Source organism: Triturus cristatus, chromosome 10, assembly GCF_964204655.1.
Source record: "Triturus cristatus chromosome 10, aTriCri1.1, whole genome shotgun sequence".
NCBI lineage: Eukaryota > Metazoa > Chordata > Amphibia > Caudata > Salamandridae > Triturus > Triturus cristatus.
Window position 1 is genome coordinate 572351044 of NC_140593.1, and position 12075 is coordinate 572363118.

At 44.1% G+C, this 12075-nt stretch overlaps 1 protein-coding gene across 1 annotated transcript in view; it reads left to right on the forward strand.

The window, feature by feature from the left end:
* LOC146789753 (multidrug resistance-associated protein 1-like) overlaps positions 1-12075 on the forward strand; it is a 621679-nt gene that overhangs the window by 172060 nt on the left and 437544 nt on the right. Inside the window, exon 4 of the mRNA XM_085632086.1 lies at positions 6758-6895. Within this exon, the coding sequence (XP_085488212.1) occupies positions 6758-6895 (138 nt within the window). The remainder of the gene's footprint in view (positions 1-6757; positions 6896-12075) is intronic.

The following is a 12075-nucleotide window of genomic DNA, read 5'->3' on the forward strand; positions in this document are numbered from 1 at the left end:
CCAACACAGCCCACACTTGTGCCTCGTCACCTCGCCATCGCCCATACCACCATCACCAAATTGCTCATCGTAAAGGTCTTGCGAAGGGTCGAATTCCTGAAAGGGGGACACAGATCTCAGTCCTTGCCTCTCCACCAAGTTGTCCAACGCCGTTCTAGTGCCAGCCACAAAGATACAAGATCTGTCTTCGAACCGGGGTGGCCAGGCCACAGCAGACACTCCCGGCTGACAAGTTACTGCTGCTGCCGCCTAACCTACCTCAATCCCTGGCTGGCACTAAACTGTTCCTCGCCTGCCTGCCCTGTGCGACTGAAGGGACACTCCTGGAACCACACCCACCTCCCAGGGCCCCCACCCTGAAACACATTCCCCACATCTAAACCTTAGAATGTGCCACAGGCACGGTTGATAGAAACAACCCCCAACTGTCTTGTGATAACTGCACTTCCTCTCTGCCCAGAAACCCCCTGCATGCCCCGTTCCCCCCTAAGCATTTTGGTGGCTGTCCATCCCACCCAAACTACTCCAAACAGACTCCTGGTTGGTTCCATGTGGTCTCCTCTGGTGGAATCCCTACCCTCTCACACCTAATACTGTGCTCCCTGGACCTTCAAGTCTCCCTCCTCCCTCACTGCCGACAGACTGCATTAAATTCAATTGGCTCTCCCCCTCGTGGCGCTCCCTCTCCGTCACCCCAGCATGAGACTGGGCCTGCCTTTGCAGATTTGATATATTGAGCGGCAGGTCTTGAAGTTCATAATCCCCACCCCCAAGTGATTCACCTCCACCAATGGGCCAAGAGGCGTCACCACACTCTCGGACTGCACTCCGTCTGACTCGTCCAACAAACTCATAGTTGCTGACAATGGCCCATACCTGGACACCACAAGCCCTTCAACTGGAAGGGCCTGTCCTGCAACAGGTATTTTACTCTGACTAGGGCGCGCACCTACACTTGACACCCACCCTCTGCCAGAGCAGACTGCAACGCTTACTGCTGCCGCTCTGACTGTCCTGCGATTTCTCCCATAATAAACAGCCCTTGCCTACACAGCAACCCCTGAGGCTTTGAGCGGTCCAAGCTTGCCGCACACAGGTTTTTGCCCCCTTCCGCCTGTCGCAACACGACAGGGCAGCGGAGCCCGAGACAGATAGCCCGTCGAGCTGCTCATGCCCCGCAGAACACTTACCCCTCCCTGCTTTTTTTACGGGAGAATGACGAACAGGCCATAACAGTCTCCGCCACAACCCCCGCTGACCTCCACTTTGCTAATCCACGTGGTGGCCACCACTTGTTGCAGGGCCCCCTCAGCCAGTGAATCAAACCTGCGTGCCTCCTTCAGAATCCTCAAGGCCTGGCGCATGCTCTCCGTCAATGACATTTTCACTATGCTTACTACCTCTCTAAAGCTATTCAACTAACTACTGGAAACTTCACTCCGACCCTGACAGCCAGGGTGTACCCAAAAGCTAAAATGGCTCTCGCACCTAACGGAAATGACCATAAGAAACCCTTCTGACCCCACCCCCACAAACCACTTGGGCCGCCCCTTGCTCCTGGACCCTACCACCTGCCCCAAGATTCTGGGACGGTACAGTATTCGGCTAAATCCACCAAAAAACCCCATTCTAGTGCATGCTTTATGAGCAGGCCAGCCATACATTTTGTGAAGCCTGGGGCAAAAAAGTACACCTTTAACAGATAGGCACTGTGGGTTGTGCTCACAATGGTATTTTCAGGTGAAAACTTACATTTATTATTGAAAATACCTCAATAGTAAATTCACTCACAGTGTCGGATATGGGCTCTAGAAGGTGTGATTTGCCTCGTAAGTTTGTGAATGCCCACAAACGTGTATATCACAAACTGAAATACATTCCCAGCCCTCAAAGTGATCTTAAAGTTACTCCAGCCAAGGGCTGATGCAACCCCTTTCCAGGACAGGAACGTGAACAGATTACCCCCATATTTCGTAGAGTTGTAGGGGAAGGGCACTCTTACTGGGAAATATGTTTTGGTCACAGGGAAAGCAATCATTGGCAAAGCCAATAGGTCCCGACTCTGCAGGAGCTATTGGTTTATTTTATTTTAGCTGTGTTTTACAGCCCTGTGGTTGTTTATGATATGTTTAAACTTTTATCTTAACTTGCTATAAAACAGCCATTATTCTTTTGTTATTTATTAATGTGTGTGGGATGGTATGAGCTTTGAAATAAAATATGAAATGGAAGGGAAGTAGCAACACGAACAACAGCAGTCTGAAATAAGTATTATGATATAGTGAACACTGCACATTTTAATGGGGGTTTGAGGGTGCTTAGATTAGAGAATGGGATGGGTAGTTGTAGGAAATAAGTAAAGTAGATAATGGGTAGTGCGATAGTAAATATGCATCATGTTTAGTGGAAAGGACTGTTTAATTATAATTTATAAAATTATTTAATTTAAACTGATGGAAATTATTGCGATTATGGTGCAGAATTAATGTTCACATGTCAAAAAGATTCACAACATTTTCCCCATAACATTAATGGCAAATAAAGATAGGTAGGAAGCACATTTTCGTATCGCAAAGGAAATGGAATGGACAGAGTATGTGTATAACAGGCAAGCAGTTTCCTGAATTTGATAACATGTGCTTGAGCTAGGGATAAATGCTATTTATTTTTAAAAGCAGAGGAAAAGTTTGTCCTTAAATCTTGTTTTTGGGCACCGTCAAGTTGAAAATAAAACTTAGGTTTGGATGAGGTGCAGTCGCAAATATTGTTTAAATCTGTCTAACTTAAATGAAAGATAGCATTGTTCGAGTTGAAGTAAAGGAACATTTAAACCTGAATGTAAATGTTGCCCTCTTGGTCGCTTGTTGGATACCCATGAGCTAAAATAAGTGAAGTGTAGCATTTTCCCATGTACCTTGCACTAATCCTGTGTTTTTGCAGTCACAACTATTATTTAAAGTTGTCAAACAAAAGAATTGAAAGGCAGCATTGTTCGAGGGGAAAAGAACTTAGGTTTTGGTTGAGGTGCAGTCGGAAATATTGTTTAAAGCTGTCTAACATAATAAATGAAAGACAGCATTGTCCACGGTGGAATGAAGGTACATTTAAAGCTGAATGTAAATGTTGTCCTCTTGGTCACTTTTTAGACCCCCATAACCAAAAACAAGTGATGGGTAACATTTTCCCATGTACCTTGCACACATTCTGTGTTTCTGCAGTCACAACTATTGTTTAAAACTGTCTAACATAAGAATTTGAAAGGCAGCATTGTTTGAGGTGGAATAAATGTAAATTTGAATCTTAATGTAAATTTTGCCCATGTCTGCCCTTTTTGGACACTCATAAACTAAAATGAGTGAAGGATAACATTTTCCTGTGTACCTTGCACACATCCTGTGTTATATTCCATATAGGTATCCTATGTAGGCGCAGGTAACATTGCAACCTTTCACCTATATTCTTCCCTACATTACATACATAACGGTTCTTAGGGACTGAGCTTTTACCTAGATATGACACTGCATTCAGAACGCGGGCTTTTCCCTAGTTCGAATCTCATACATTATGCATGAGGCTTCTTGGAAGCACAGCAGGACTAACATCTCCTGTATAATATCTCTGTATCCAGATAAACAGGTAGAAATGGCACAAAGGGGAGCAAAATATACAATGCTGTGCATCGAAAAACTGGATAGATTGGCATTTACAGTGGCAGAATTACCATCCACAGAATGGCTAATCCATGGCCACATAACTCTACCAGTCACTACCTTTCAGTTTCAGTAGTGCCTTGAACAAAAGCAGGCAGATATGAAGAAATGGGTAAGGAATCATGGGTATTACCATACAGATTTCGATGCCGGAGTTGGGATCGAGAAGTGTTTCTAAGTGGTACAAACTGTGAGAACACGTTAAGTGGATCACTCATATGCCAGGATATAATGCTGCACGGGGCTTGTAATGGTTCTGTAGCGAACTTGTCCTTCCATTTGAGGGGTGCCCCAGCTGCAGTGATTACTCCAGCATTCAGGCTTCTTTTAAATGGGAGTTACTTGATCAAGGCTGCTGCGGAATGCTCCTGGGCATCGCATATCTGGTAAACCGTGACCTCCAGGGTTACTTGATGTATGCAAGTATTGTTTCCACTGACACATACAGTCAGGGAGGCGCCGTTATGGCTTTCACTGAATGTTTCTTTAATACAGTTTGATACTTTAAGCAAAATGAAAGCCATGCTTTTACAGAAGTCTGTGCCGTAACCTCCGTCACCTGTGTTTTTGCAGCCACAACTATTGATTAAAGTTGTATAACAAATTAATTGAAAACAGCATTGTTAGAGGGGATTAAAACTTAGGTTATGGTTGAGCTGTAGTCACAAATATTGTTGAACCCTTTTGGTGCTCATGACGGAATGGTTCCGTCATGAGAACAGGGGCACCAAATCCCTCTGCTGCAGAGAGCAGAGGGATTTCTCTTTTTTTTAATTGGCCTCGGGAGGTTGGCTTCCCCAATCTCCCAAGGCCGATTTGCATTTTCATTGCAATGCCGATCGTGCGCATGGTGTGCTGACGTCATTGCAATAAAAATTAAACTGAAACTTAGTTTCAGTTTCATTGTTTCGGTGCTCGTGGGGCTATCTCAGCCCCCTGAGCACCGAAACACTTGCGTGTGGAAAAAGTGATTTTTTTCAGCTAAATTTGAGGTTTGCAGGGGATACTGGGTGGGGAGTTGTTGGGGAATCTACACAAGCCATACCACACTGGACTCCCCAGGGTGTCTAGTTTTCAGAAATGTGTGGGTTTGGTAGGTTTCCCTAGATGGCCGCTGAGCCCGGGGCCAAAAACCTAGGTGCCCCCCCCTGCAAAAGCAGGTCGTTTCATGATAGGTAATTTTGAAGTCTCCACAATACTATTAGGGCCCTTGCCTGTCGCGGGTACTTGACCCACCCACACACGTGAGGTACCATTTTTATCGGGAGACCTGGGGGAACGCTGGGTGGTAGGAAATTTGTGTCAGTCCGGTGATCCTACAATTTTTCCACACAAAAATGTGAGAAACATTTGATTTTTTCAACAAAATTTGAGGTTTTCAGGGAATTCTAGGTACGGAAACTTGGGGGATCCATGAACGCCATACCTCCCTGGACTCTAGTTTTCAGAAATGTGTGGGTTTGGTAGGTTTCCCTAGATGGCCACCAGGCTCGGGACCAAAAACTCATGTGACTCCCCTTGCAAAACCTGATCGTTTTTGTGATAGGTAATTTTGATGTCGCCACAATCCGTTTTCGGCCCTTGCCTGTTGCGAGTACTTGGCCCGCCCACATGAGTGAGGTACCATTTTTATCAGGAGACCTGGGGTAACACTGGGTGGGAGGAAATTTGTGTCAACCCATTGCTCCCACAACTTTTTCTCACAGAAATGTGAGAAAAATTTGATTTGATCAGCAAACTTTGAGGTTTGCAGGGGATTCTGGGCAGGAAAGCTTTGGGGGGTACACACAAGTCACACCTCCCTGGACTCCTCCTGGTGTCTAGTTTTGAGAAATGTGTGGGTTTGGTAGGTTTGCCAAGATGGCTGCCAAGCCCAGAACAAAAAACTCATATGACCCCCCTTGAAAAATCAGATTGTTTTGTGATAGGTAATTTTGATATCTCCACAATACGTTTTGGGCCCTGTGCCTGTTGTCTAGTTTACAGAAATGTGTTGGTTTGGTAGGATTCCCTAGATGGCTGCAAGCAGTGAACTGTCTGATAATGGAAGCAAGGGTCATGTTCTCGGTCCTCTGCATGTTTTATAAAGCCTACTGGAGGAACAGCCCAAAAACCTAAACCCTTTACTATACGAGTGTTCATCAGCCGGGACACTTCACTCATAGACTGTACACCTCATCACACAGCACTTCTTTAAATGGCTCACATATAGAGACAGTTCCTGGTAGTCCAATGCCCTGGACCGAGGAACGACTGGAATCCAAATCTGATATTAATACAAAATTATGTGCGGTTAGGAAAACAGCTGAAAACAGAACTCTTCAAATTCGCTTAGAAACAGGTTTCTGTAACAGTATGGTGGCATCTAAAGAACACTAGAAAAGGTTCTGTTTCATTGAGTAGCACTTTGTCATCCACAGTTTTCTGAAGTTACCAAAGAGAGACAGGGAGCACGCTGTAAAAACTCTTGGGCCACACAAACCCCTTTTAAGTGATGCTCTGTCATCTGTGATATTCTGCTGCATCAAGTCCAAGCTTGACCAGTTCGGTCATTCCCTTCAAAAAGGTAATGAACTGCTGGTCCTGTGGTGGGCATCTCACATGGCAGGGGTGATTCTGAAAAGTGGTGGATGGCGACTTTAGCTATTGGTTTCATCCAAGGATTGCTGTGATATTTTGTGTGCTCAAGAGTATGACACAGTGAGTTCGATAGCAAGACATCAATAGCAGGGGGTAGTATTTCTTCATACTGTTTTAGCACCATGAAATTAGTAAGTTTAATATTTCCTTTGTTCTCAGGGGAAACAAAGGGCAGCGCATTTCAATTTTTTCATTGATTGTACATATTATCTCAAAGTATATTGGTATTTAATTGCCCTCTAGTACAGTATATTGATGCCTTCCTTTATGTGAAGAGAGTTCTCTAGAAAAGTATGATAAATTGGACTTACTATGTTAAAGTAATTTGGAGAAGTGTGCCCTGTTATTTAAATTTGTGCTTTCAATATAAAAAATGTATTAACATAGTTTATAACAATCTATTGCAGATCCTTGCCACGTTCATTATTCAGTATGAAAGGATACAAGGTGTTCAGTCTTCATGTGTGCTGCTATTTTACTGGATATTAGCATTACTGTGTGCCCTGTTCCAGCTGAGATCTAAAATCCTACAGAATGTGTATAAGGTACATACCTTTTTATTATTTTTTTCATATTTGCTTCCCAAATTATCTGTAATGATTCATTTTGCCATTATATAGCAGTGAATGCACAAAAGTATTGTAGAAAAAGTACAAATGCACTATATGCTCTGTCAGATTGCTAGTTAGACTGTTGCACCTGCACAGGTAAGTACAGTTACAACTTCTGTTTGAGGTTGGCATTCAATCCATAATCCTGCAAGTTAGCCTAGGCACTTTCTCTTTAAGCAAATTCAACTTCATACCAAATTGCTTCCCATCAAGCAGTACAGCCTCCTCACCTAGAGACTAGCATGCTCCTCCATGAGAACACAAATCAACACCCACTCCCTGAGACTGGATAACGCCTTTCCCAAACAAAACCACAGCAAGTATTAAAGCATAGGAGCAGTGCCACTGCACAATGAACCTCAGCAAAAAGAGTTTCACAAACATCTTAGAAGATCCAGATGCCAAAATCAGCAGTGGTCAATAATCTAATGCCTCAGACCTATTCTCCTGTGCTCCATAAACATGCAACACATCAGCCACCCAGATGCCCCCGTACAAGTTCTCCAAGAAGAACACAAATAACCCATCATCTACATCACTTCAGATCAGTTTCATCAATACACGTTCAGCTGCCAGACATCCTCCCAAGTTACAATGCAATATTGTAACATAGTAGGAGGCATGTGTGCATTCTGCTAACAAGCTAGTTTCAAAGACCACAGAGAGAGTTGGCAAACAAAGCAGGCTTGATGATCCATGGAGAAAGATTAAAGTGTAGTGTAGTAGATGGATACTCATGTTGTTCCTTTGAAGAGTAGATTGTGTGGTGGACATCCAGACCTGACACATCCTTAGTTCTAGCTTTCATCTATCACAAAGCCTATCACAAAGCCGGAATGAACCGCTTCTTCCTGGAGGAGATCCTCAACTTGCTATGTACACTCAGCCTGTAAGGAAAAAGGAACAAGTAACAAACCCTAGATCTGCTCTTCCCCTTTCTTGTGAAGTCACAAATCTGGTTCATCCGCATTGTGTTTGCTGTCAGCATAGCTTTCGGCATACAGAAACCCTCCTGAATACTGGTAAGGCTTAGTCACAAATGTAAGAATGTATTCAACAAGATTTGGGTCTATGCTATGGAAGATGCAAAGACAGATTGAATCTGTGAAAACACCTATGCTCAAACATCACAAAGGCATCTGACACGGTTACCCCGGCCGAACTTAAGAAGCTGAAATTAGCAACCAGGCTGTCAAATATTTCAACCAAGAATGAGAAGTATATTAAAAAGAATGAGTCAGAGCCGGGAATGTTTGTGAAAAACAATTTAAAAGAGGAAGAGACATATGACAGGCTACTAGAAGGCAGTCTGCAGGCAAAGGAAAGGCAGTGTACAGCACATATTATGGGAAAGATAACTACGTCTAATATTTGTATAATCATAGAATCCAACTTCTCATAACTGCCCAGTATACCAGCAAGCAAAACTCCTGGTCTTAGTAACCTACCTTGTGACAAAAGAATGACACATTTGTATCACCATCTAAAACCAATCACCTATGCTACCCTTCTACCAATTCAAGCACCACTGTTGAGGTTTACAGCAGTAACCTGTCTGGTGTTGCCCACCTAGCTTGACAGATGATGTTATTCGGTTTTCCTTCTCTGAGCCCAGATATGTCCTGATGAAACCTATGGACCAGCTTGCATCTGATATCACAAATACTGTTCAGTACTTTACATACTAAAGTGATGAATCATGAATCATGATTCTGCTGTTAAAAAGCACACAACAGTAGACTTCAAATGGACAACAAACTATAATCATGTTTTGGATCTCACTTTACCTAACAATATGTTGAAAAAGAAGTCCTTGCTATAGCTTGAACCATTATTGACTGTCTGGTTTTAGATACAGAATAATAGAGGCACATAATTGATGTTGAGTAGTATTAGTAGGGTCATCCATTCCTTCAGATCTTCTCACCAGAGCACTTATGTTACTTTACCTGTCGGAAATGAACTATACAGTGGACGAAATATACAGTGAAATTCAAGATTATCCTGTACTGCCTGGAGAAGTAAATATGTGTTAAAGACAGAATGCTGAAATATTCCCTCCTGTCAAATTTAGATGGTCAGAATCATATCATTTACAGCCTCAGTTAGGAAAGTCAGCTGTGTGGGTGCCTAAAGATTTGCCCTATCACCATTGCTTTTCAGCTTCTACATGTAACTGTGTGCTCCAGTGTTCTAACAACATAGATCCCAAAACCTCATATAGATGTAAATGACATACAAATACTGTCATTTACGTAAACATAACCATTTCACATCAAAGCAAGATGCTAGAGTGCTTGATGTATATCTATTATGGCTTAATGAGTCCAAAACAGAGCAATTGATGAGAAGGAACACTGGGCAGCTCACATTTTGAAGGACGTTTAGAACAGCAAAGAGTTCCAGCATCCATGTGGAAATTGAAAAAACTTGTTTTTTTATTTTATTTACTGAGCGGAGATGATTAGAAAATTGTGAAACTATGGCTGTGTAACTGTTACAATATCGTTTTCTCCGGAATGACAAAAAACACAAACTCCAGATGAATCAGAATGAGGCAGTCAAATTGCTGCAATAGGTTAACTGATATTCGAAATATCCTAAGGCTCCGTGTGGAAGAACGAATCAACGTTAAAGTGCTATGTACGAAGATTTTAGGGGTTCAGTCCCAACTACGTTGTGGAAACTGATAACACACTAAAGGCTGAGCCAAAATCTTGGGTCAGGCAATGCAAGACAAGCAACCCAAGCCAATTCTTAAGTTCAAAGCACATGTGTAAACCATCAGGGTAATGGGCAATTGCCAGTAGAATGGCAACACCCACATCTAAGGACCCAGCCTAACCACCTTTGTCTTGAAGAAGGCCTTAACAACTATCAACTCTTCAAGGTCTTCAGTCCACATTGTAAACATTGTGGACACCCTGCACCCTCCAAGGAGGGACTGGGCCTCGGCAACCACCAATCGAACCATTCAAAGCTTTCATGAATATAAAATAACTGGGGACTCCCTATTTGTAGAACACGTAGCTACTTCCCACGTGATGCAGTGACATGGATTTACCTGTGTGCTTACCTCTGTGAAGTAGGCACAGAGCTATGTGCTACATAGATAAAACATAAATTCCTCAAGCAAATTTTCATATTTCCTAAATCAAACATTTTTGGCAGACTTTGTAGAACCATTACAGGATCATCATTTTCAAGCAATGTTACTATAAGTACTATAGGAAGCAATGAAGAACAGGTGCGGACAGAATTAAAGATTATTAGTTTTGGACACCAACAGTTCATTTGTATGTCTTTTAGCAAATGTGGTTACTACAGATGTGTGTAGTGTTACAATGCTGCTAGTTTGGCTGCTAAAGAAAGCTTTGGGAGAGTTGCCTCGATAGCAGGTGAAAAAGAGTGCAGGACCAGGGTCAACAATGTTTGTAGAAATTGAGTACTGGGTCAACTTGAGGAAAGTTATTTGAATGAAATACACCAGGTTCCACTGAGAAAAACACCCCAGTATCCCCATCCTTTTTATCATTATAATGTGCTTAAAACCCCAGCCTTTTTAAATAGTTACATCTGATAGAGACTTCTAGCTGCAGATTCCTTACATTAGAATTATCTCCAGGTGTCAGACTGGATCTGGACCCTTTTCCTGAGCAGTGCCCCTGCACTGCGGTAGGTGGCATTGTTCGGCTCCACGTGGCATCATCCTCATTGGAAGTGAGATGCACTGTGCCTATATTGGCGCCAGCCCAGAGAGCTGAGGTCACTACTTTTCTTTTGCAGCAGTTAACATAGATCTGGGAAGAACTACCCCCAGTCAATTTTTTACAGATCTTTTTCGACTTGTTGTCGAAGTATTTTTGAAATATTTCTCCTGTTGTGGAAGGATGTCGACTGTAAAGGCTGGCGTCAAGCCCTGTGGTGCAGATTTCGGTGATGACCCCTACACCTCTTTTGCCTCTAGTGCCCCTAGCGCGACCATGACACAAAGACCTGCGTCAACTGCCGCACCATGCATCCTCAAGCTCCTTGAAGCCCAACGTACAATTCTACAATGGTCTCAATCCCAGTCAAGAGAAAGGTCCCAGGCTCGGTTGTGCAGACCAAGATCCTTGTCACACTCCAAGTCGTCTCCGAGTAAGACCCACAAGCGTAAGAAGAGTAAGAAGTTCAAGAGGTATTCGACTTCGCCTCATCCATCAAAGTCATCCGATGAGACAAGGGAGCATTGTCCTTCGAGGCCTGGCTCTGCGCTTGAGCCTGCGCCTGAACCGGCTCCACGCCTCCCAAGGTTCCTGGGACCCCGAGCGACACCCGCCCAACAACGCGGGTTCTATGTGACCATGCACCTCATATTTCGGCATCCCATTCCTGCTGGTGCGCCGTGGGTTCAGGAGGGGTCCCCACTGGTTCTCTGCTAGCAGATCCATTCCCCACTCCAGTTGGAACCCTTGGATCTACTGATGGATCCAGACTGATGCCTGTTGAACCACTTTGACCTTCTCTTGTGCCAGTCCCGATGTCGACACTTCCGGCGCTGCCATCCTCATTCTCATGAGTCTGATACAGAGCCAGAGGCTCACCCTCTGGCACCTGCTCTGGCATTGACTACAGCCATGCCTTCCAAGCCATAGCCCGAACCCTATTCCTATACATTGGGACTCTGGGAGGATTGGGAGGGGTCGCTGGACCCTGAAGAATACCAGCACCGAGACCCTAACATGGACTGGTGTGAGGTATTGGCAGATGCCAGTGGACTGGACACCTCTCCAGATACTGGCATGCTCTCTCCTCCTACCGTGGCTATGGAGGAGGGGGCTACATTTGCTATGGTGGTGAGAAGGGCGGCCGAGGTCCTGGACCTGAGCCTAACCTCAATGGCAGTCAAGACTAACATCTTGACCGAGATTCTTCTCCCATCAATGAAGCCCTCACGGATGTCCTGCTGGGAACTTGGTCCAAACCCTGCACATGGGTTCCTGTGAACAGGGTGTTTGCCTACCACTAAAGCCCCACCCAGGGGACCCGAACTTCCCTACACAACACCCTACTCCAGAGAGCTTGGTGGTTCAAGTCTCCATCTCCTGTGTTGATCCTGATGCATTCGCTAC